At 40.0% G+C, this 23,337-nt stretch overlaps 1 protein-coding gene across 1 annotated transcript in view; it reads right to left on the reverse strand.

The window, feature by feature from the left end:
* Nucleotides 1–440: 440 nt before the first annotated feature.
* Nucleotides 441–23,337, reverse strand: part of LOC311049222 (tRNA (guanine-N(7)-)-methyltransferase-like) — a 28,566-nt gene continuing 5,669 nt past the window's right edge. The window contains exons 4-6 of the mRNA XM_084062719.1: nucleotides 10,988–11,101; nucleotides 5,083–5,184; nucleotides 441–2,428 (exon numbers count right to left, since the gene is read on the reverse strand). Coding sequence (XP_083918845.1) covers nucleotides 2,312–2,428; nucleotides 5,083–5,184; nucleotides 10,988–11,101 — 333 coding nt within the window. The 3' untranslated portion in view covers nucleotides 441–2,311. The remainder of the gene's footprint in view (nucleotides 2,429–5,082; nucleotides 5,185–10,987; nucleotides 11,102–23,337) is intronic.

Here is a 23,337-nt window from a genome sequence, read left to right on the forward strand (position 1 = left end):
ACAAAATATCCTAACCCTTTGATTTAGGGAGTACATTTATTTGTATAATAAACATGAGGACAAAAGAACATCTGTGTATTTGACTATAATTTCAGGTAATTAATGAAGACATATTTCACTTTGCTCATTATGTTCAGACAATGTCCCAACAAACAAAACAAAATGTTTATTTATCCCTTTAGTTAAAACGCTGGCACTACATTTGTTTCTTTAACTGGAAATCAAATACACCATGAATGCATTATAAAAAAATAAATAAAACATAATAATGCAAATGGTCAAATATTTATTTTCCATGCCCCAAAGATGTATGAGCAACGAAGAGATGTTAACGGGCAAGACCACTTTGGTAGAGGTTTGGGTTGTGTAGTTAGTTACCTTGCCATGATGCAACTCCAAAGGTGGACCAGAATTAAAAAATAATTTTCATTTTTATAAATAAAAAAAAACAGTACTGGGTTTGGTGATGTTCTATATTGTCTGAATCAGCAATGAAGGTTTGCGTTTGTTTACATGCTAACAGAGTGACTTTGAGAGCTGTTTCACCGTACAATGTAAGTCAATGAGGAGCATATTTTGAATTATCAATTTCTAATCAATGGAGCAATTATTTTTGATTTCCCGTTCACCTTTGGAGTTACACCATGGCAAGGTAACTACACAACCCAAACCTCTACCAAAGCGGTCTTGCCCTTTAACACATCGACTGCCGGACGTAATATTACGTCATCTAAAATCCAACGCTTCACTGCCAAAGTCGTAATATTACGTCATCATTAAAAAAAATCATGTTTTTAGTGATTACGCTAGAGCAATGGTTTTCAACCAGTGGTCCGAGGACCACCAGTGGTCCTTAGGGGGATACCAGGGGGTCCCCAGGGAAATTAGTTAACATATCGTCACAATCATTTTAACCACTTAGCTTTGGCTATTTTTGAAAAATCGTGAAAATGTGTGCAATCTTCGAATATATATATTTTTAAAGCGAACATTTTTAACTCAAATCTTTGCTTCTGGGGGTCCCTGGCACAACATATTTTCAGATGGGGGTCCGCGGCCAAATGTATATCAATTTAGGGGTCCTTGGCATGAAAAAGGTTGAAAACCACTGCGCTAGAGGGCGCTCTTCACCCACCTATGAATGATGCCTTGACTTCGAGAGAAGGATCCACCCGGAAACGACGTTATCCAACAAAATAATAATCACCCAGTCCACTACATTTATTCATAAAAACACATTTATCTCAGATTTCTTCTCCCAGACTGCGTTTTTGGTGAAAACAAGCCATATTCAACCGCCGATAACTACAGAACGGACGATCACAAGGTTTTTTTTTTCGGTGGAAAGGAGAAACCCGTCCTTCTACTGAGACATCGTTTGGATCGTCAACAAAAAAAGACTCAAAATAAGGTAAAACCGCTGGCAGTGGCGGATTTATTAAATAACTAATACCTGGCAGTGAATGTGTAAAGGTAGGGTAAGCGATATTTTTGGGTTAAAACAAAAAGTATTTTGTTAAAAGGTTAAAGCACTATATTCTGATAGTAATCATTGCTATAGAGTGTTTGTTCAGTAACAGGAGTCTCCCCGTCTCTCCAGCTCTTTAATAAACAGAAAATACATTTTTCGGGTAGGTGTCAAAAGCTCAGCCAATCAGAAAGTACCCATTTTTAAGCTTCATTTTTTTAGTGTTCCAGTTCCAATTTTGCCTGCTAATTTCTTAGTGTCATTACTTCCAATTTCACTTGTTTAATCTGTATCCTGATTGAGTTCTCTATCCTGATTGGAAATTAAACTGAAAATGCATTTTCTGTTTTATAAAGAGATGGAGAGACAAGGAGACTCCTTTTACTGAACAAACACTCTATAGCAATGATTACTATCACAATATAGAGCTATTTAACACTTATTTTAACCAAAGAAAATCACTTACCCTACCTTTAAGCATTAAAGAAAGAGAAAAAAGTTTTGAAATCACAATATAAAATATATGAACATCTAAATAATAAAAACCCTAACACTTCAGGTAAGTGTGAACGAGTCCATTGAGTGTGTGAGTGAACACACCTGTACGTCAATAAGCTGAACCTGTTGTGATTGGTCCACAATACGACACACACACACACACACACACACACACACACACACACACAGTGGCAGTGTTTTGGTCATCTATGTACAGTGGTCCATCGCGGCCAAATACTGCGGGGGTCCCTCAAATGTTTGAGAACCACTCATCCATCTATGATCCTCCATGCGTCTATAGAGGGTTTATTACATCAGAACACCACTCCTAAACCGTTAAGGTCTTTAGTTCGGATCTTCTACCCTCCGGAACACTGCTAAGAAGTTCTTCCCACCGTTCCTCTGAACCTTCTTCCCTTCCTCTGTACATGTCCCCAGACGACTGACGATGACGTCCTCAGCCTGTCAAACAACCACATATTATGATTTGCTTTTTTTTCCCCCCATTTTAACACATTAACACATCGGGTGCCAGCATTTTTTCATAACAACTTACCTTTGGTGCCAGCATTCTCCCCATTGACTGCGCTTTGCTGTTTACAGCTTCCGCGTCCACGACGAGCAAATCCACGTAAAAAAAAGCATCCATTCATGTTGTGCCATGACCCTGGCTACAGCCTGGATCGATAACATTTCACTCGCACGTTACAGCGGGGGGGGGATCGCAAACCGCGCATGACCGCTTTTCCCCACAGGAAACAGATTCGGAGATATAGGCGTTTTATTTTGGAAAATAGACAGGAAGCAGGGATGGGAGCCATATTTTTGTTTCCGGTGAGCGATCTGGCACTTCCTTCGCAGGATTACAATGGGTGCTCCCAGAGCTGCTCTAGCCCCGCCCGCGCGGAGAAAAACGAAAAAAACAAAAAGACTGAAATCAAGGTTCAGACCGTGAACGGCACCGGAGCGCTACTATGTATTGGTACCCGATGTGTTAAGACCTGAGGCCGCGTCTAAAAAAAATCTAAATCCTAACCATTTTTCGGAAAAAAATAATCTTCACGATTTTTGAAAAATAGCAGATCTACAAGCTCGTAGCGTGGCACTCGGTGCCGCGCTACGAGCTTGTATATCTGCTATTTTTCAATAGCCAAAGAAATCTAAAGTGACACAGATGCGTTCCAGGTCTTAATGGGTTAAGAGGGGGCAGTAGAATAAATGAATGAACTCATGCAAATATATATTTTTGTTGAACAAATAATGGTGAAAAATAAGTACAAAAGGTAAACATTATAGAGGGGGGGATTGCTAGTCCTTAATTACATTGTGGTTAATTAATTAATATACAAAAGAAATGGGTCCCAGGTTCTGTAAAAGTTTTTCGACGAACCTCTAACGGTGTGTTTAATGTTTTCCAAATGGAGAAACGTTGACAAATCTTTTAACTATGATGACACACTGGGAGGGTTAGGGCTCTTCCAGTGGAGCAATATACCACATCTGGCTATGAGGGATAGAGATGCCACGATCCCATTAACCGATCGGATATCGGCTCGATATCAGCTAAAAAAATGGAGATCGGATCGAATCGGATCGCAGCGAAAATGACCGATCAGACGCTCCGATCAAAGCACTCCATTCCAGTTCTCCACCTCCAGCAGTTCTACCCAGCAGCACGCTGTGAAACTTTGTTGACTATGATTCTGGAGAGGTTATGTTCTCTGTTTGAGTGGTATCACTTGATCAATCCTTTTTTAACATTTAGGTTTAACCCTTTAAGCCGTGAAGAAGCATCTGGGTCACTTTTCGATTTGAGCTAAAAAGCATTATTTTACACATTGGCTATTCAAAAATAGCAGATCTACAAGCTCATAGTGCGGCACCGAGTGCCGCACTATGAGCTTGTAGATCTGCTATTTTTGAAGAATCGTGAAAATGTGTGCAAATCTTTTAATATATATTGTTTTAAAGCGAAAATGTTTTACTTGAATCTTTGCTTTTGGGGGTCCCTGGAACATATATTTTTAGATGGGGGTCCGTGGCCAAACACACGTCATTTTGGGGGTTCTTGACATGGAAAAAAGAACCACTGATATTATGGCGACATAAGTTTTTTCAAAAAACTGTTGAATCCCCCAGAAGCAAAGATTTGAGTTACAAATGTTCGCTTTTCTAACTCAAATCTAAAGATTTGCAAAAAAAAATACCGATTTTTCAAAAATAGCAGATCTACAAGCTCATAGCGCGGCACTCTGTGCCGCGCTATGAGCTTGTAGATCTGCTATTTTTGAATAGCCAAAGTCTAAAATCTGTAAAGTCTAAAAATGCGACACAGACGCGTCCCAGGTCTTAAAGGGTTAACATAACATCAGTAACAAAAAGTAAAAGATAAAAAGCGCGGAGCGTGGACCGCGGTCGTGGCCGCTCGCCACATGTCGTACGGGCTGACACATCGTCCGTGCGAGCAACACAGAAGTGCGCAGCGCGTCCTCAAAGACTTCATTCAAATTCTCTGTCACCGTCATCCACACAAGTATGTTTTATAAATACCTTGTGACTGTTAAGTTATATCACCAGCCGATCAAACAATACGATTTGAAACGCATCAAGTGACAGATTTTGTCTGAATATCAATATCAATGCGACGCGAGCCTCTCTCTCACAGTGGTGTAAAGTAACCAAGTATACATACAGTAACCACTTCAGCCCTATATACATTTCGTCCATTTGAAAATGCTTGTGAGCTTGTAGATAGTATTAGCCTATATATCTACATCGACGCGTTGTGAGCTTGTAGATCGGCTATTTTCACTTAAAAGTTGCTGATCAAATAGGATCAATATTTGGTTACTGCATTGTCTTATTTCTCGCTTCAAATGTTTTCAAAAAACATTCTCGAAAGCAAATGTTTGGCTGTAAATGACATTGTGTTTACATGGTTACCATGTTGGATACGGCAAAAACCAATCAACCCAATCAACCAAGCCGTGTAATAAACAAATATAAAATCATGAATTTATGCGACTACGAAAATACAATTGTCTTCCGGGTTACACAGTTATTTGTTTAACAGCAACAGACTTGATAATCAGACTATAAAATCGTTCTCATCATACCAGTTGTTCGTCAGGAACACGCGTGAACAGCGGATGTTCAGTGAAGTGCTTCACGATCCAGATGTGCACTTCCTCCACGTCTGTGTTGGTGTACACCAAACCCTGCAACAACCAATCGGGAGAACACACCAATTAGTGTACACCAAACCCTGCGACCAATCGGGAGAACGCACCAATTAGTGTACACTGGAGCAGGGGTTCTCAAACATTTTTGGCTCAGGGCACCCCTGTAAATAATGTCTTCATCCATGGCACCCCATAATTTTTACATTGTTACTTTGTCATATCCGTTTCCATTATGACAGATTGAAAATAACGTTATACTTTACGGTTAACCACTTGAACCCCGGTATCCCCATTCTGCGGGGAACATTCGCCAAAAATAGCATGTGAGCTTGTGGACCCCCTCTATATTGTATAAAATTGCGTTTCAGATCAACTTTTGCAGCTCTTTTTTCCCTCTACACCTATAAGTCTTTGCCAAAAATAGCAGATCTACAAGCTCACAGCTTGTAGATCTGCTATTTTTGGCTTAAAGGAGGAGTTCACCTTCATTTTCTATCAATTACACACCCCATGAAGCCTTGATTTCATGGATTTATTTTAGTTTTTGTGGCATTCCTAAGACAATAATTTGATGACTGTGTGTATTTCCGGTAGGAGACACAAATAATCTACTTTGTGTCTCCTACCGGATACATTAGCCGGTAGGAGACGGGAATCAAATTATTAGCTTAGGAATGCCACAAAAACAAAAAAGAATCCATGGATTCAAGGCTTCATGGGGTGTGCAATTGATAGAAAATAAGTCATTTTTTTGGTGAACTCCTCCTTTAAGTTTTCCTCCAGAAAAGGGATGTTAGGGTTCAAGTGGTTAATGTAAAAAAAAAAAAATCATATCACACAAAGATTTGGCGGACCCCCTGTAGTAGCTCTGAGGACCCCCTAGGGGTCCCGGACCCCCTGTTGAAGACCCCTGGGTTTAAATCCACCCTAAAAATCCACCTCTTCTCCCATTGCCTTCAGCTCAGTCTGAGGGCTATAATTAACTTATGGCCTACTCTGGTCATTGAATGGTATTTTTTTTTTATTGCTTTTTATGTTTCTTTTTAATCATGATGTATCTGCTTTTATGTTTCTTTTACTATGTTGTATTTCATGTGGTCGTTATGATGCTATTGTGAATGGAAAGCACTTTGGGTCAACCTCTGTTGTTTTTAAATGTGCTTTTACAAATAAAAGGTGACTTGACTTGACAATAACTCATGACCTAAAACACAAAGCACATTATTTAACCCATTAAGACCTGGAACTGTGTCATTTTTAGATTTGAGCTAAAAAGTATTATTTTACACTTTGGGCTATTCAAAAATAGCAGATATACAAGCTCATAGCGCGGCACCGAGTGCCGCGCTATGAGCTTGTAGATCTGCTATTTTTGAAAAATCGTGAAAATGTGTGCAAATCTTTGAATATATAGATTTTTAAAGTGAACGTTTTTAACTCAAATCTTTGCTTCTGGGGGGTCCCTGGAACACAATATTTTGATGGGGGTTGGCGGCCAAATACATATAATTTTGGGGGTCCTTGACATGAAAAAGATTGAGCACCACTGATATAGAAACATACGTTTTTTCAGAAAACTGCTGAGATTTAGGAGACATTTGTAGAATCGGCTTCAGGTCTCAATGGGTTAAGAGCATGAAAATGACAAACATGCATCGCTGCAGTCAAGACAAAAACCTTGTATCTCTAATATATTTATGTGTTTGTTTTGTTTCCGTAAATTAATGCCCATCATACTACAGCGTCACAATTTTTTTCAAGTGAACATTTGTAACTCAAATATTTGCTTCCGAGGGGTCCCTGGAACAACATATTTTGAGATGGAGGTCGGCGGTCAAATACATATGCATTTTGGGGGTCCTTGACAGGACAAATGTTTGAGAACCACTGACATAGCAACATAAGTCTTTTTCAAAAAACAGTTAGGATTTAGAAGACATTTTGTAGAATCGGCCTCAGGTCCTAATGGGTTAAGTCAGGGGTCTTCAACAGGGGGTCCGGGACCCCTAGGGCAGTGGTTCTCAAACTTTTTCGTGCCAAGGACCTCCAAATAGACACTTATTAGACCGCGGACCCCCATTTGAAAAGATAAGCCCCATAATAGAAGATTTTTACGGCTCTCTAGCAGTGATTTCAAACATTTTAATTTCAAGGACCCCCAGTTTGACATGCATTAGGCTACGGACCCCCATGTAATGGCATGTATGTCTCTGGGACCCCAATTTATATTGTAAAATCAATGTTAATTTAACTCTGAGAGTGTACAAATGGAACCAAATGGACCCGTTAAATGGTCCATTTGGTTCCATTTGTACACTCTCAGAGTTACAGACCCATAGGGGTCCATTTGGTCCCTGTCCATCATTTAGCTGGGGACCCCCTGGAACCCCCTTAAGTACCCCTGGGGGTCCCCGGACCCCACTTTGAGAACCAATACCCTAGGGGGTCCTCAGATTTACTACAGGGGGTCCGCCAAATCTTTGTGTGATATGATTTTTCTTTTTACATTAACCACTTGAACCCTAGCATCCCTTCTCTGAGGAGAACTTTAGCCAAAAATAGCAGATCTACAAGCTCACAACGCCTCGCGCTGCGAGGCGTTGTGAGCTTGTAGATCTGCTATTTTTGAAAAAGAGGTGTAGGTGTAGAGGGAAAAAAAGAGCAGACCAAGTAAACAAAAAAAGTATGATCTGAAACACAATTTTATACAATATAGAGGGGGGCCCTGCTTCATCGGATGGCACAAACAAAAACCTTTATTTCATCTTCAAATCACTCAAGCCTGACTGACGTTGCTCAGATCTTTGGGCAGCGTTCCCTCAACAAAAAAAAAAGCAGAGTAAAAATAACCTACAGCCGACACGGAGGCTAATCACCTAGATGTCAGTGGTGTTTGCTTTGGAGTGCAGACAAGATAGCGTTACAAGAATATAGATTTCTTGGAAAATTCAACAATGGCACAGACTTCCACTTTAACACTGCGTGTTAAAGTTAACTCATTGCTGTTACCTTTTCATGAGGCCAGGATGAGCACGGTGGTTCTAAAACTAAGGGTCGGGGACTCCCAGAGGGTCCCCACATGATTTTTTATTTTATTTTTGGGGGGGGGGGGTAATTAGCAGATAATTAGCTTATTAATGTGCAACATTGTTTTCTCACTCAACAGTAAACAAACCAACATACAGTATAAATGTATACAGGGTATATCTGCACATTACTAAAGTGACAATTTAAGGTCTTTTAAGACCTTTTCAATACGTCAAAAATTAAACAAATAGAAACTATAAACAGCATTTCCACGAAAATGTAAGTGTGCCTGCCGCTCGCTAAGTCTTTTAACTCCCTTTGATGACTTGTAAGTACTTTAGCTGAAATACAAGACAGTAATAGTCCATTACTACGTCAAAGAAAGCTATGCTATAAAAAGAAAATTCAATATATATATTACCAAAAAATAATGAAAATATACGATCTTGTACATGGGCTATTTTTTACAATATTTATCTGTGGAACCGAATGAAACTAAATGTAACTCCTACATTCCAAGTGCTTGTCAGGGTGCAGATATATAAGCTTGTAGATCTGCTATTTTTTTTAAATCGTTATTTTTTTTGCAAATCTTGAGATTTGAGTTAGAAAAGCGAACATTTGTAACTCAAATCTTTGCTTCTGGGGGATTCAACAGTTTTTTGAAAAAACTTATGTCGCCATAATATCAGTGGTTCTTTTTTCCATGTCAAGGACCCCCAAAATGACGTGTATTTGGCCACGGACCCCCCATCTGAAAATATATGTTCCAGGGACCCCCAAAAGCGAAGATTCAAGTAAAACATTTTCGCTTTAAAACAATATATATTAAAAGATTTGCACACATTTTCACGATTTTTCAAAAATAGCAGATCTACAAGCTCATAGCGCGGCACTCGGTGCCGCACTATGAGCTTGTAGATCTGCTATTTTTGAATAGCCAAAGTGTAAAATAATGCTTTTTTAGCTCAAATCAAAAAGTGACCCAGATGCTTCTTCAGGGTTTTTAAGTAACAATGTAATTCAGGTGGTGTCGTGGGATGAAAAAGGTTATTTACAGGGGTAACCCTGAGCCAAAAAAAAAGTTTTGAGAAACAGAAACACTGGGTGTAAAATGCTGTGTGTGCACAAACAGGGGAACCAAACCGAGAAAGACATAATTCTAACATAACTCCTCTTTGTGTCCCCATGAACTCAACCTGTACTTCAGTATTCTTTCACTCAGCCAAGCAAATTATCTTTTTCCTTTTTTTTAATTTTGTCCCAATATAGGCGTCATGCCAATTCTCCCCCCATGTAGTCCCTCTGCCATCACTGTCAACCCCTACAGATGCTCTTGAGAAGGGTGTAGACCAAGGGGCAAGGCTTGGATATTTACGATGAGGCCAACACGGAAGCTTATGAATGGCCAGAGTGGCGCTGTTTTACCTGCAGTGTCAGAAATAATTTATTTTAACGCAAGTGAATGGGTTTTTGACAAACTTTAGACTAGATTTTCTTACCGTAATAAAAATTGTCATAAATTCTATATGCTTCCAGTCGCTAGTTTAAAGTCTCCTTTCAATCATCATGATATGCGTTTTGCTAAATTATGGTCCCATTTATTCTAAAATTGACGATAAAGTAGGCTATGCTCCAGGAGGAGCGGGATGATTTGACTGACAACCTACACAACCAATAGCATTCATTCCCCGCCCTACTCTTGATTGACAAGCTACCCAACCAATAGCATTTTTGGGGGTTGTTTTCCGGTTCGCTGGTCACGTGTCTGGTCTCAACCAATAGCGTTTGAGTTCCGGCGTGGCCAACTGTATATATTAACGATGGAGGAATGCACGTTTCTGAACTATCGGCTTCATTTTCGTTCTGTAGAAAGCAGGGGAGTGGCTTTGTCCATTCTTTTTTACAGTCTATGGTGTAGACCAGTGGTTCTCAAAGTGGGGTCCGGGGCGGGGACCCCCAGGGGGGGTCCTTGAGGGGATTCCAGGGGGTCCTCAGCAAAGTCATTAATATTTAACCAAATTGGACTTTTGAGGGTCTGTAACTGTAAAGTACAAATGGAACCAAATAAACCCTTTACTCCTCCATTTGTACTCTACAGGTACGGGGGACCTGATCAAGTACCAAACAGCATGGAGCATGGATCCCAGGCCCTGACTGCTCTGTTGAAAACACATGCCGAGCAGTGGTGTTAAGTAACTAAGTACATTTACTCAAGTACTGTACTTAAGTACAATTTTGAGGTACTTTTACTTTACTGGAGTATTTCCAATTGTCTATACTTTTACTTCTACTCCACTACATCTCAGAGGCAAATATTGTACTTTTACTCCACTACAATTATTTGAAAACTTTAGTTACTATGCAGATATAAATTATGATATTATGAAACATACATTAACCACTTTAGCACTATTTTATACCTAGGCTATTTGAAAATAGCAGATCTACAAGCTCACAACGCGTCGCGGTGCGACACGTTGTGAGCTTGTAGATCTGCTATTTTCAAACATTTTAGTACTTTTACTTTTGGTTATTACATTTTGATGCCAACACTTTTGTACATTTGTAATTCTGGACTTTTACTTGTAACAGAGTACTTCTATATTGCAGTATTGGTACTTTTACTTAAGTAAAGAATTTGAGTACTTTTTCCACCACTGATGCCGAGCTACAAGTGGCCGCGAAGGAGCTCCGCAAAACGTTTGAGAAGGACGCCACGCTACCACGCCCACTGTGCTAAGTGACACGCTAACCAAGGCATCTAACACCAGAAGACGATGTGGATTGTGACGGGCCTACCAGTACTTACCCCTATCCTCAGTGTGTAGGCGTACTCTGCCAACAGCGTTGGACTAATGATCCTCCACTTGTGCTTGGTCTTCTTAAAGTGAGGGTCAGGGAACAGGAAGAACATCTTACTGAGCTAAAAGAAAGAAAAAAAAAACACAGACAAACGCACAACAAAATAGGTCAAAAAGATAAGGGTGTGAAAACAATGAGTTATCTGACCTTGGTGCAGAAAATAAACAAAACAGATCTGTTTCACTCCGTCTGTCGATACTTCTGTCAATAAGTGTGTATGTTATTATATAAAGGAACCACCTTCTTCTTTAAGTTAAGGGTCAGCGTATAGTCACCTCACATTTCATCACCGCTGTGGACAACGTACTCCATCCCAGAACTTGAGTTAAACTGAGGTTCCGATTCTGCAAAATGTCTTCTAAATCCTAACCGTTTTTTGAAAAAACCTACGTTGCTATATCAGTGGTTCTCAAACTTTTTCATGTCAAGGACCCCCAAAATTGTATATAATTTAATCTTGTTTTTTGTTCCAGGGACCCCCCAGAAGCAAAGATTTGAGTTACAAATGTTCGCTTTAAAAATATATATATTCAAAGATTTGCAAAAAAAAAATCGTGATTTTTCAAAAATAGCAGATCTACAAGCTTGTAGATCTGCTATTTTTGAATAGCCAAAGTGTAAAATAATGCTTTTTAGCTCAAATCAAAAAAGTGACACAGATGCGTTCTAGGTCTTTAATGAGTTAAAGTACAAGATACTTCTGGTCAAATATTAGCAACTGATAGATTCATTGAAAACACCCGTCCTTGGTTCTGGTGACTGATATTGTCCTTCTAATACGCGAGGAGACCGTGTTTTTTCAATTAACCCTTTTCATTTATTTCTAACATTTTTTGGGGAAAATGAAAAAAGTATTAGAAGGACAATATCAGTCACCAGAACCAAGGACGGGTGTTTTCAATGAATCTATCACGGTTAAAATGGAGTTTGAAGTTACAATGGGTTTGTATAGGAAGGGGGCGTGTCTGATCAAATGAATATCAAATATCTAAATGCTGAATCAAGCAACTTAAAAGCTGTCCAGGGTGCTCCCAAAAGCCTGAGTAGACAATAAAATGACCCAAACATGTTTTTGAAAGTGAAATATTCCTTTAAAAACTTAAAAGCATCTTAAAAACTGTCTGGGGTGAAGCCCGAATACACGTTAAAACGACCCCAAACATGTTTGAAAGTGAAAATATATCCCCTTTAAGTACAGTACGCAAGTAAATGTTACTTCTCACTACTACTGTCCACCACTGCACAGGTTTCATAATGTACGAAGAGTCATCACTCTTATGCAGCTCTCATTATATTTAGTAGTTAGTTGTTAAGCAGTCTGGATCGTAAAAGTGGAATTTCCCTCCACATTTCTTTTCCCCTCCCAAAAAGTTCCCCATGGCACTACTGTCTTTGACATGACGTATATCGTCTCTGACGGGCGGAAACCTCGTATGTCCAAAACAAAACCTTTCAGAAAATGGTAAAAAGAAAAAAAAAACTTTCAGAAAATGCTTTAAAAAAAAACTCTTAGAAAATGGTAAAAAAGAGAAAAAAAACTTTTAGAAAATGCTTAAAAAAAAAAACTTTCAGAAAATGCTTTAAAAAAAAACTCTTAGAAAATGGTAAAAAAGAAAAAAAACTTTCAGAAAATGTTTTTTAAAAAAAACTTTCAGAAAATGTTTTTTTTTTTTAAACTTTCAGAGTATGTTTTTTTTTTTTTTACTTTCAGATTTTTTTTATTTTTTTTTAACTTTCAGAAAATGGTTAAAAAAATAATTTAAAAAAATGTATATCTGTGTTCAAAATGGATCTAATGTAGTTATTGTTTAGCCCAGGGGTCTTCAACGTTTTCCAGGCCAAGGACCCCCCTAGCTGAGAGAGATGAAGCAGGGACCCCCCCCTCTATATTATATAAAATTGTGTTCCAGATTAAACTTTTTCGGTCAGCTCTTTTTTCCCACCCCTCTACACCTAATACCTCTTTGCCAAAAAAAAATAGCAGATCTACAAGCTCACAACGCCTCGCGCTGCGAGGCGTTGTGAGCTTGTAGATCTGCTATTTTTTTAGGGGTCCCGGACCCCCTGTGGTTTAGTCAACAAAGCTCTTGTTAATATTTTTCATTGGTGCAAATATTCATAAAACCCCACACACACTTACTTAACCAACGGTTCACTTGGAAAAAATAAAAGCAAATAGCATTTTAGATTTATTTTTGGCTATTTTTGCTACTTTTGTGTGACGCTGTGGTCTGATGAAGTAGCAGGGTATTCATTTACAAAAAAAAACTAAAAAGTGAAGAAAAAAAATCACACCCTGTGTGAAGAGAGTGGTGCCTTTGATGAGCCCCGTATTGATGTTGTCATCAATGTTTGTTTATTGGACATACATACATACATACATACGGACGGACACACGGACAAAGTCAGATATACTAGGAGTGGTTGGCACCACTCAAAAAAATGGAGATAAGAGGTTTTCTGCCCGGCAACAGCGAATACGCAGTGCTGCTACAGCAGCAGCCGCTGCCGGCGGCGGCGGTCTCGCCAATATTAACCCATTAAGACCTGGAACTGTGTCATTTTTAGATTTGAGCTAAAAAGCATTATTTTACACTTTGGGCTATTCAAAAATAGCAGATATACAAGCTCATAGCGCGGCACCGAGTGCCGCGCTATGAGATTGTAGATCTGCTATTTTTGAAAAATCGTGAAAATGTGTGCAAATCTTTGAATAATATATTTTTAAAGCGAAACATTTTCAACTCAAATCTTTGCTTCTGGGGGTCCCTGGAACAAGATATTTTGATGGGGGTCCGCGGCCAAATACATATAATTTTGGGGGTCCTTGACATGAAAAAGTTTGAGCACCACTGATATAGAAACATACGTTTTTTCAGAAAACTGTTGAGATTTAGGAGACATGTATAGAATCGGCTTCAGGTCTCAATGGGTTAAGTCTGGCAGCTAGTAACGTTTTTATTAGTTAAAATAAATAATGTCATGTTAAGACAGAATAATATGGAGGATATAATCGCTGGGGACTTGCCACAGAGCCTCGGGGGGGGGGGGGGGGGGGGGGCTGGTTATGTTTCCACTGCATCAGGTGGGAAAATGAAAATGTAAAATGTCACTTTAATTTGGGCTATTTTGGGGGTTTTCAAAAAAGTACATTGGAAGAAAGGAAAAAAAAAAGGACATTTGGAGGAGGAGGAGTATTACACCACCGTGATGTTTCTTTCATTTGAGTAAAGACTGCTTGATGCGTCTGCTTTCTTAAGAGCTTTTTTTAAACCAGGGGGGGTCCCAGAAAAAGTAGTTAAAATGGCATCATAATAATTCTAACCACTTTATCCATTTATACATTAAAAAATAGCAGATCTACTAGCTCACACCGTGTCGCTTCGAGCCGCACCGCGAGCTTGTACATCTGCTATTTTTTTTTAAATAGCCAACATTTGGAAAATGTTGAATTATTCAGATCGGTGGTTCTCAACCAGTGGTCCGGGGACCACCAGTGGTCCTTGAGGGGGTACCAGGGGGTCCCCAGCAAAAGTAGTTAACATAGCATCACAATCATTTTTAACCACGTAGCTTTGGCTATTCAAAAATAGCAGATATACAAGCTCATAGCGCAGCACCGAGTGCCGCGCTATGAGCTTGTAGATCTGCTATTTTTGAAAAATCTTGAAAATGTGTGCATATCTTTGAATATATATATATATTTCTAAAGCGAACATTTTAACTCAAATCTTTGCTTCTGGGGGTCCCTGGCACAACATTTTCAGATGGGGGTCTGCGGCCAAATGTGTATAATATATTTAGGGGTCCTTGGCATGAAAAAGGTTGAAAAGCACTGATTTAGATTTTTTTTTTTACATAAATCTTCTCTCTGGCACAAAACATTTTCAGATGTGGGTCCATATCAATCTGGAGGTCCTTGACTTGAAAGCGTTTGAGAACCAGTGTTAGAAGAACGTAAGTCAAAGGGCTCTGATCTGATCGGGGGCTTTGGAGTCATACATCATAGATGTCATAGTCATAGACCAGGGGTCTTCAACAGGGGGTCCGTGGCCCCTAGGGTGTCCTCAGAGTTACTACAGGGGGGGCCGCAAAATATTTGTGTGATAGGAACGTCTTTTTTACATGAACAACTTGAACCCTAGAATCCCTATTCTGAGGGGGAAAAATCCCCTAAAATAGCCGATCTACAAGTTCTTGTAGATCGGCTATTTTCGGTCAAGAGGTTTGGTGTAGAGGGGGGGGGGGGAAGAGCAGACCAAGTATAGAGCTAAAGTTCAAGTTTACTAAGTATTGACGGTTTAAGTGGTTAATGTCTGAAAATACAGTCTATGAAGCTATCTATGAAATCTATGAAGATTTTTTTATCTGCAACACAATTTTATACAATATGTAGTGGGGGTCCCTGCTTCGTCTCTCTCAGCTAAGGGGTCCTTGGCCTGAAAACGTTGAAGACCCCTGTCATAGACTGACCGACCTCACAGGCTGGACAACATCACGTCCTAGTTGGACATTGGAGCCATGTGGATCCAACATGATTAATGTTATGAGCTTGTAGATCTGCTATTTTTGAATAGCCAAAGAAATCTTTCAAATGACACAGATGCGTTTCCCGGATTGAATGGATTAAAGCAGGGGTATTCAACGTTTTCAGGCAAAGGACCCCCTAGCTGAGAGAGAGATGAAGCAGGGACCCCCCTCTATATTGTATAAAATTGTGTTTCAGATTAAACCTTTTTTGTTTACTTGGTCTGCTCTTTTTTCCCCTCTACACCTATACCTCTATGCCAAAAATAGCCGATCTACAAGCTCACAACGCCTCGCAGCGCGAGGCGTTGTGAGCTTGTAGATCGGCTATTTCTATTTTTGGCTTAAGTTCTCCTCAGAAAAGGGATGCTAGGGTTCAAGTGGTTAAGGTAATACAATAATCATGTCACACAAAGATTTGGCGGACCCCCTGTAGTAACTCTGAGGACCCCCTAGGGGTCCCGGACCCCCTGTTGAAGACCCCTTGGATTAAACGTTTTCTTTCCTCTCTCCTTTTATTTCAAACACCAGCCTCTGTTTCCATGAACGTGTCCGTTTCTCAGCTTAACTCTAATGTATGCTAAGTATGTTTATACAGTATGTGTGGGCAATACTCCAGAGAATACAAGAGGGCATTTGAGGTAAAGTTATGATCCATGGTTTGCCTCATTTAACCCTGGGTACTGTAAAGCTCACTATGTGTGTGTGTGTGTGTGTGTGTGTGTGTGTGTGTGTGTGTGTGTGTGTGTGTGTGTGTGTGTGTGTGTGTGTGTGTGTGTGTGTGTGTGTGTGTGTGTGTGTGTGTGTGTGTGTGTGTGTTGGTGTGTAGTCTAATGCTGGTTTTGTTTCAACAAGTCACACACACACATCAGAAGCTAATTGGAAGGGATAAATAAATGGTTCTATGCTCAGCTGATGTGGCGTCTGGCCTACGTTCAATAACCCCATTGTTTAAACAAATCCATGGCTATATTAAGCAGCTCTTAACTCATGCCTGACTCCAGAATTAATTTGAAAAACCCAGGTGTCAGTCTGAGGATAAGCCATCCATTACTGAAAGGGGGTTATTTCATTAAATCTGGCTTTTTGTGTGCAAACAACTGACAGTTTTTTTAATAGTTGCATGTTTCAATATTTAGATTTTTGATATTCATATGATCAGACACTGACTTAGACCCTCCTATATAGAATAAGCCAGGGGTCTTCAACGTTTTCAGGCCAAAAATCAACATTTTCAGCCAAAAATAGCAGATCGGCTATTTTTGGCTTTAGCTTTTTGGCTAAAGTTCTCCTCAGGAAAAGGGATGTTAGGGTTCAAGTGGTTAAGGTAAAAAAAAAAAATCTTATCACACAAAGATTTGGCGGACCCCCTGTAGTAACTCTGAGGACCCCCTAGGGGTCCCGGACCCCCTGTCGAAGACCCCTGTTGTACTGTAATGTCTAAAACGGGTCACTTTTCAGGAAATGGGGGTAAAAAAATAACCTGTGTTCCAATTAGTCACAACAAGCTGGTTTTAATACTTTTCTTTGGTTAAATATTCATAAGACCCACAGACATACTTGACCACAGAAAGGCTCCACCACCCCATTAAGTGGTTAATAATCAGACTAATCAATTTAGTCGATGAAGACGTCTTTCGTGTTTATACACGAATCCACGGAGCGCTGCCCTGTAGGTGGCGGCGCCATTGCTGAGGTGTCAGACTCGGTCAGCTGCTGTCACGGTTCTGTCCGTCTGTTGTTGACGTTACTCTTTACCTGCTTGGCTGTTGGAGCAGCCATAAACCACACAGGTTCGTCCCCACTTTCTGTACATCTTTGTAAAGTTAGTGTTAGTAAAAGTTAGCAAAAAGCAGGTAAAAGAGTAACGTGAGAAGTCAGTGACAGCAGCTGACTGACACCGCGTGACAGCAGCTGACCGAGTCTGACACCGCGGCAATGGCTGCGCCACCTACAGGGCAGCGCTCCGTGGATTCGTGTATAAATTGATATATAAGAAACATCTCCCCTATTCTTGCCTCCCTACACTGGCTCCCTGTTCGCTACAGGATTCAGTTTAAGACTTTAATGTTTGTCTTTAAGTCTTTAAATGGGCTGGCATCATTATACATTTCGGAACTTCTACCTCCCAATAATGGTACAAGGGTCTTGAGGTCTACTGACCAGTCACTCCTTAAGGTCCCAGCAACAAAGTTGAAAACACGGGGAGATAGATAATTTTCCCCCATAGCGCCCACACTGTGGAACAAACTGCCACCCCATGTTAGAGTGTCTCAAACCCTGCCTGTGTTTAAATCACATTTGAAAACTCACTTGTTCTCCTCGGCGTTTGAAAATTCAGATTGAGAAGCTGCTGCTTCCCCCAGGCATTGTGTTAATCGTTGTCCTGTTAATTGTGTGTGTTCTCTTGTTTATTTTAATATTTTACTAAGTGTACAGCACTTTGGTTCAACACTGTTGTTTTTAAATGTGCTCTATAAATAAAGTGGATTGGAAGAAAAAAATCCAAAATCCAAATCCAATAAAAGCTTGCTTCTCCATTATTTCATTAACCTACATGATCTACCCACCCAAAAGAAAGTATTATCCCATTGCTGAAAATAATTGAAAAACATACCTGAGGGAGCTTTGGAATAGCGGTGCTGGCGTTGCATATAAGACAAAACGCACAGGGAATGGTAAATAGTGAGTGAAAAAAAAAAACGAGCTTTTCAAATATTTGAAATAGCCGATCAAGTGGCAGTTGCCAAAAAAAGAAAGTTTTGTGATTTTTGTTTATACATTTTTTTCATATATTTGAATTGGTATTTTTTTAGGGGCATGCCATGTGGTCTATTTTTAAAATATACCGGTAGATCGTGATCTACAATTTGGTGCACCCCTGCTCTAGTATGATCACGTATAGGCCTACAGGGCATTGATTTACAGGCTTCAAAACATAAAAAGTTATAATATGTGGAGATATGAGGTTTCAGCCCGACAGCGGCAATATATAAAGAGAAACGTTGCTCAGTTTGCAGTCAGTCCATCCTCCTTCTCATGTGTTCCAGGACATAACTGTCAGTTATAAGTGCTGATAAATAACTCTCTGCCAGACAGACAGAGTCACATAACATACAGGAGAGACTTGCCTCTCTGTCTTAGTGCTGTGTCATCAGAAATGAAGTCTGGGCCATCATGCTCCATAAACCAAGAACATATTAACCCGTTAAGACCGGGAACACATCTGTGTCATCTTTTAGATGTCTTTGGCTATTAAAATAATAGCAGATATACAAGCTCACAGCGCTTGTAGATCTGCTATTTTTTTCGTGAAAATGTGTGCAAATCTTTGAATATTTATATATATATTTTTAAAGCGAACATTTTAAACTCCAACATTTTGGTCCCCTGGAACTAAATGTTTTGAGATGGGGGTCCGCGGCCAAATACATATAGTTGGGGGTCCTTGGCATGAAAAAGATGGAGCACCACTGATAAAGCAACATACTGTTAGGATTTAGAAAACATTTTTAGATATGTGTTTGGCCGCGAACCCCCCATCTTAAATTATTTTGTTCCAGGGACCCCCCCAGAAGCAAAAGATTTGAGTTTAAAATGTTCACTTTAAAAAAACATACATATTCAAAGATTTGCTAAAATGTTCAAGATTTAAAAAACAATAGCAGATATACAAGCTCATAGCGCGGCACTCGGTGCCGCGCTATGAGCTTGTAGATCTGCTATTTTTGAATAGCCCCAAAATAAATCTAAAAAAAGTGACAGAGATGCGTTCCCGGTCTAAATGGGTTAAGGCTGATAAACACACGATAACTGGCCCTTCATTCTCAGTCGTACCGCCTTCAACTCTAAAGCTGACAATGTGCCTTTGATTTAGAACAGCACTAGGTGCCTCAATACATCACTTTTTTACATCTTTACCCCACATTATTTCCCATGGAGGAGCTCCAGACGTTACATTACCTGATAACATCACAAGAAAAAAGTCTTTTTAGTTCTCATGTCCAACAAAACATTGTTGGAGCGTAACCTCAGGCCACAGGAACACATGGTTCTAAATTTGAGCGGTACGATTCTCCCATATATCAACTTTGTTTTAAGTCGTTTCTTGCTTTGCGATAATGGAAAGAATATTGTGATTTTACAATATAATATGAATTATCTGTATGTCTTTTAACCCTTTAAGCCCTGAAGAAGCATCGGGGTCACTTATTGATTTGAGCTAAAAAAAAGCATTATTTTACACTTTGGCTATTTTTGAACAATCGTGAAAATGTGTGCAAATCTTTTAATATATATTGTTTTAAAGCGAAAATGTTTTACTTGAATCTTTGCTTTTGGGGGTCCCTGGAACATATATTTTTAGATGGGGGTCCGTGGCCAAATACATGTCATTTTGGGGGTCCTTGACATGGAAAAAAAGAACCACTGATATTATGGCGACATAAGTTTTTTCAAAAAACTGTTGAATCCCCCAGAAGCAAAGATTTGAGTTACAAATGTTCGCTTTTCTAACTCAAATCTCAAGATTTGCAAAAAAAATAAAGATTTTTCAAGAATAGCAGATCTACAAGCTCATAGCGCGGCACTTGGTGCCGCGCTATGAGCTTGTAGATCTGCTATTTTTGAATAGCCAAAGTCTAAAATCTGTAAAGTCTAAAAATGCGACACAGACGCGTCCCAGGTCTTAAAGGGTTAAAATAGTATGGTTTGCATTTTTACAGTGCTTTTACCCAAAGTGAGTTACATTCAGACTAATCTCTCAGGAACAGATTGATAGCTGCGCTTGAATCTGTTCGGGAGCCATGTTGAGAACCCATGCACATTGGCTACGAGTGGGCGTGCCTTCAGATCAGGAAGCAGGCCGCGCTTTACCCAATCAAATGTAGTGGGCGGGATTTACATGTGTGCGGCTCGCTTCCCCACTGGAAACAAACCGAAACTCATTTAACGATAGCGTCCTCGGAGCCGACAAAACCACGGAAAGTTAAGTGACATTTTAACTTGTTCTTTCATCATAGAAACAAGTGGGCTTATAACCAAAACCATCCATGTTCTTTGGGAGAAATGGTGTTAAGTGTTCCGTGGAGAAACATTGTTAGTGGGAATGAAAACATAGTCGCACCACCGGAAGTGAAAGGCTGAATGAAGGCAGACCAAAACCCCGGCTCCGCCCAGAGTCAAATGAATAAGTGAAAAACAGCAGAGGGCGCTGTTTTTCCTTTTTATTTGCCGATGGGTTGCCAGATTGCATTCACACAAACATTGTGTGAATGTCGGAGGCAACGATGCAACCACAACCTGTTCCCCGATCGTTCAGTGTCTTTTTTCATTCATTCAACCTTAATTTAAGATTCTCGGAGAGATTATTGAGGGAGAACCTCATTTACAATGATGCCGAGATTACACACACACATATAAATAACATGAGAACAACAAGAAAAAAACAATAAAGTTGACATAAACAGTTAAAACAGTTGCATGTTAACAGCAATCAGTTAAAACGGTTGCATACAGGCAATGCACGGTTATTATATACATTCCTAAAATGGCCAATAGATGCTAGGGCAGGGGTCTTGGGCAGGGGTCTTCAACAGGGGGTCCGGGACCCCTAGGGGGTCCTCAGAGTTACTACAGGGGGTCCGCCAAATCTTTGTGTGATATGATTTTTTTTTTTACCTTAACCACTTGAACCCTAACATCCCTTTTCTGAGGAGAACTTTAGCCAAAAATAGCAGATCTACAAGCTCACAATGTATATCTGCTATTTTTGAATAGCCAAAGTCTAAAATCTGTAAAGTCTAAAAAATGCAACACAAGACGCGTGCCAGGTCTTAAACGGTTAAACAAACCTGGTTATCCTCACTCTGATGGAAACAGCTTTTCACATCTCTATTACATAACTAACAGAAACGGGACAAGATAAGTTTCTCTTGCATTTTTCCACACACTTCACTCCTACTTGTGTGGTCTTGTGGTTTCTGTTTGATCAGTGGGGGGGGGGTTGCGTCATAGTTCACGGACAGTAGTGTGAGCTTTGGACACTGGCCAGTGTCTGACCTCTGTGAGGCATCACTGTGTGGGCTCCGTCTCTGTGTCACTGATCTGCTGCACAGCACAGCAGCAGCAGGTCCATGCGTGATGCAGGAATGAATGGGCTTCAGACCATAGACTGTATAAATGAGATGGACAAAGCCACTACCCTGCTTTCTACAGACCGAAAATGAAGCCGATTGTTCCAAAACTGTAGGTCCGCCATCTTTCAATATCGCGTCAGAATGAGACCAGACCATTATTGGTTGGGTAGCTTGTCAATCAAGAGCGGGGGGGGCGGGGAATGAATGCTATTGGTTGTGTAGCTTGTCAATCAAATCATCTCGCCCCTCCTAGAGAATAGCCTACTTTATCGTCAATTTTAAAATAAATAGGACCATAATTTAGCAAAACGCATATCCTGATGATTGAAATAAGACTTTAAACTAGCGACTGGAAGCATATAGAATTTATGACAATTTTTATTACAGTAAGAAAATCTAGTCTAAAGTTTGTCAAAAAACCCATTCACTTGCGTTAAAATAAATTCTTTCTGACACCGCAGGTCGGCGCAGGGTAAAACAGCGTCACTCTGGCCATTTTGTCGGTCTCATCGTAAATATCTAAGACTTGCCCCTTGCTTCAGACAGTGGCGTGCACAGACATTTTGAGGGGGCAGGTGCTCAAGTAAATTATACTTTTTTTTTGTTTACTTGGTCTGCTCTTTTTTCCCCTCTACACCTAAACCTCTTTGTCAAAAATAACTATTTTTGGCTAAAGTTCTCCTCAGAAAAGGGATGCTAGGTTTCGAGTGGTTATGGTAAAAAAGAAAAATCATATCACATAAAGATTTGGCGGACCCCCTGTAGTAACTCTGAGGACCCTCTAGGGGTCCCGGACCGCCTGTTGAAGACCCCTGCTGTAAACTGAAAGAAAAAAAACGTTTTCTTTTTTTTTTTTTCAAAAGGGCACTTCTGGTCAAGAGGGCAAAGGGCAGGCGCTCTAGCGCCACCTAGAGTCTATCTGTGCACGTCCCTGGCTTCAGAGTACATCAGTGGAACCCTAGACCAGGGGTCTTCAACAGGGGGTCCGGGACCCCTAGGGGGTCCTCAGAGCTACTACAGGGGGTCCGTCAAATCATTGTGTGAAATGAACTTAGTTTTTTTTTACATTAACCACTTGAACTTGCATCACAATTCTAAGGGCAACTTAAGGCGAAAATAGCAGATTTTTACTAAATATCGATAGTTTACTAAGTATCGAAGGTTTTCGTGGTTAAATGTCTGAAAATAGACAGTAACATGAATCCCAACATCTATGAAAAAGCTTTTATCTGCAACACAATTTTATGCAATATATGGTGGGGGTCCCTGCTTCATCTCTCTCTCAGAGAGGGGGTCCTTGCCTGGGCTGAAAACATTGAAGACCCCTGCCCTAGACTCAAGGTGGCCCTAGTTGTTCTCAAACGTTATTAACTCTTTAAGACCGGGAACGCATCTGTGTGTCATTTTTAGATTCCGTTGGGCTATTCAAAAATAGCAGATATACAAGCTCATAGCGCGGCACCGAGTGCCGCGCTATGAGCTTGTAGATCTGCTATTTTTTTTTTAAATCGTGAACAATTTTGTGCAAATCTTTGAATATATTTAAAGCGAGCATTTCTAACTAAAATGTTATTGCTTCGGGGGGATTCTACAAATGTCTTCTAAATCAGTTTAAAACAGTTTTCTGAAACAC

Source organism: Gymnoscopelus microlampas (genome assembly GCF_963454915.1).
Source record: "Gymnoscopelus microlampas genome assembly, chromosome: 7".
Lineage (NCBI taxonomy): Eukaryota > Metazoa > Chordata > Actinopteri > Myctophiformes > Myctophidae > Gymnoscopelus > Gymnoscopelus microlampas.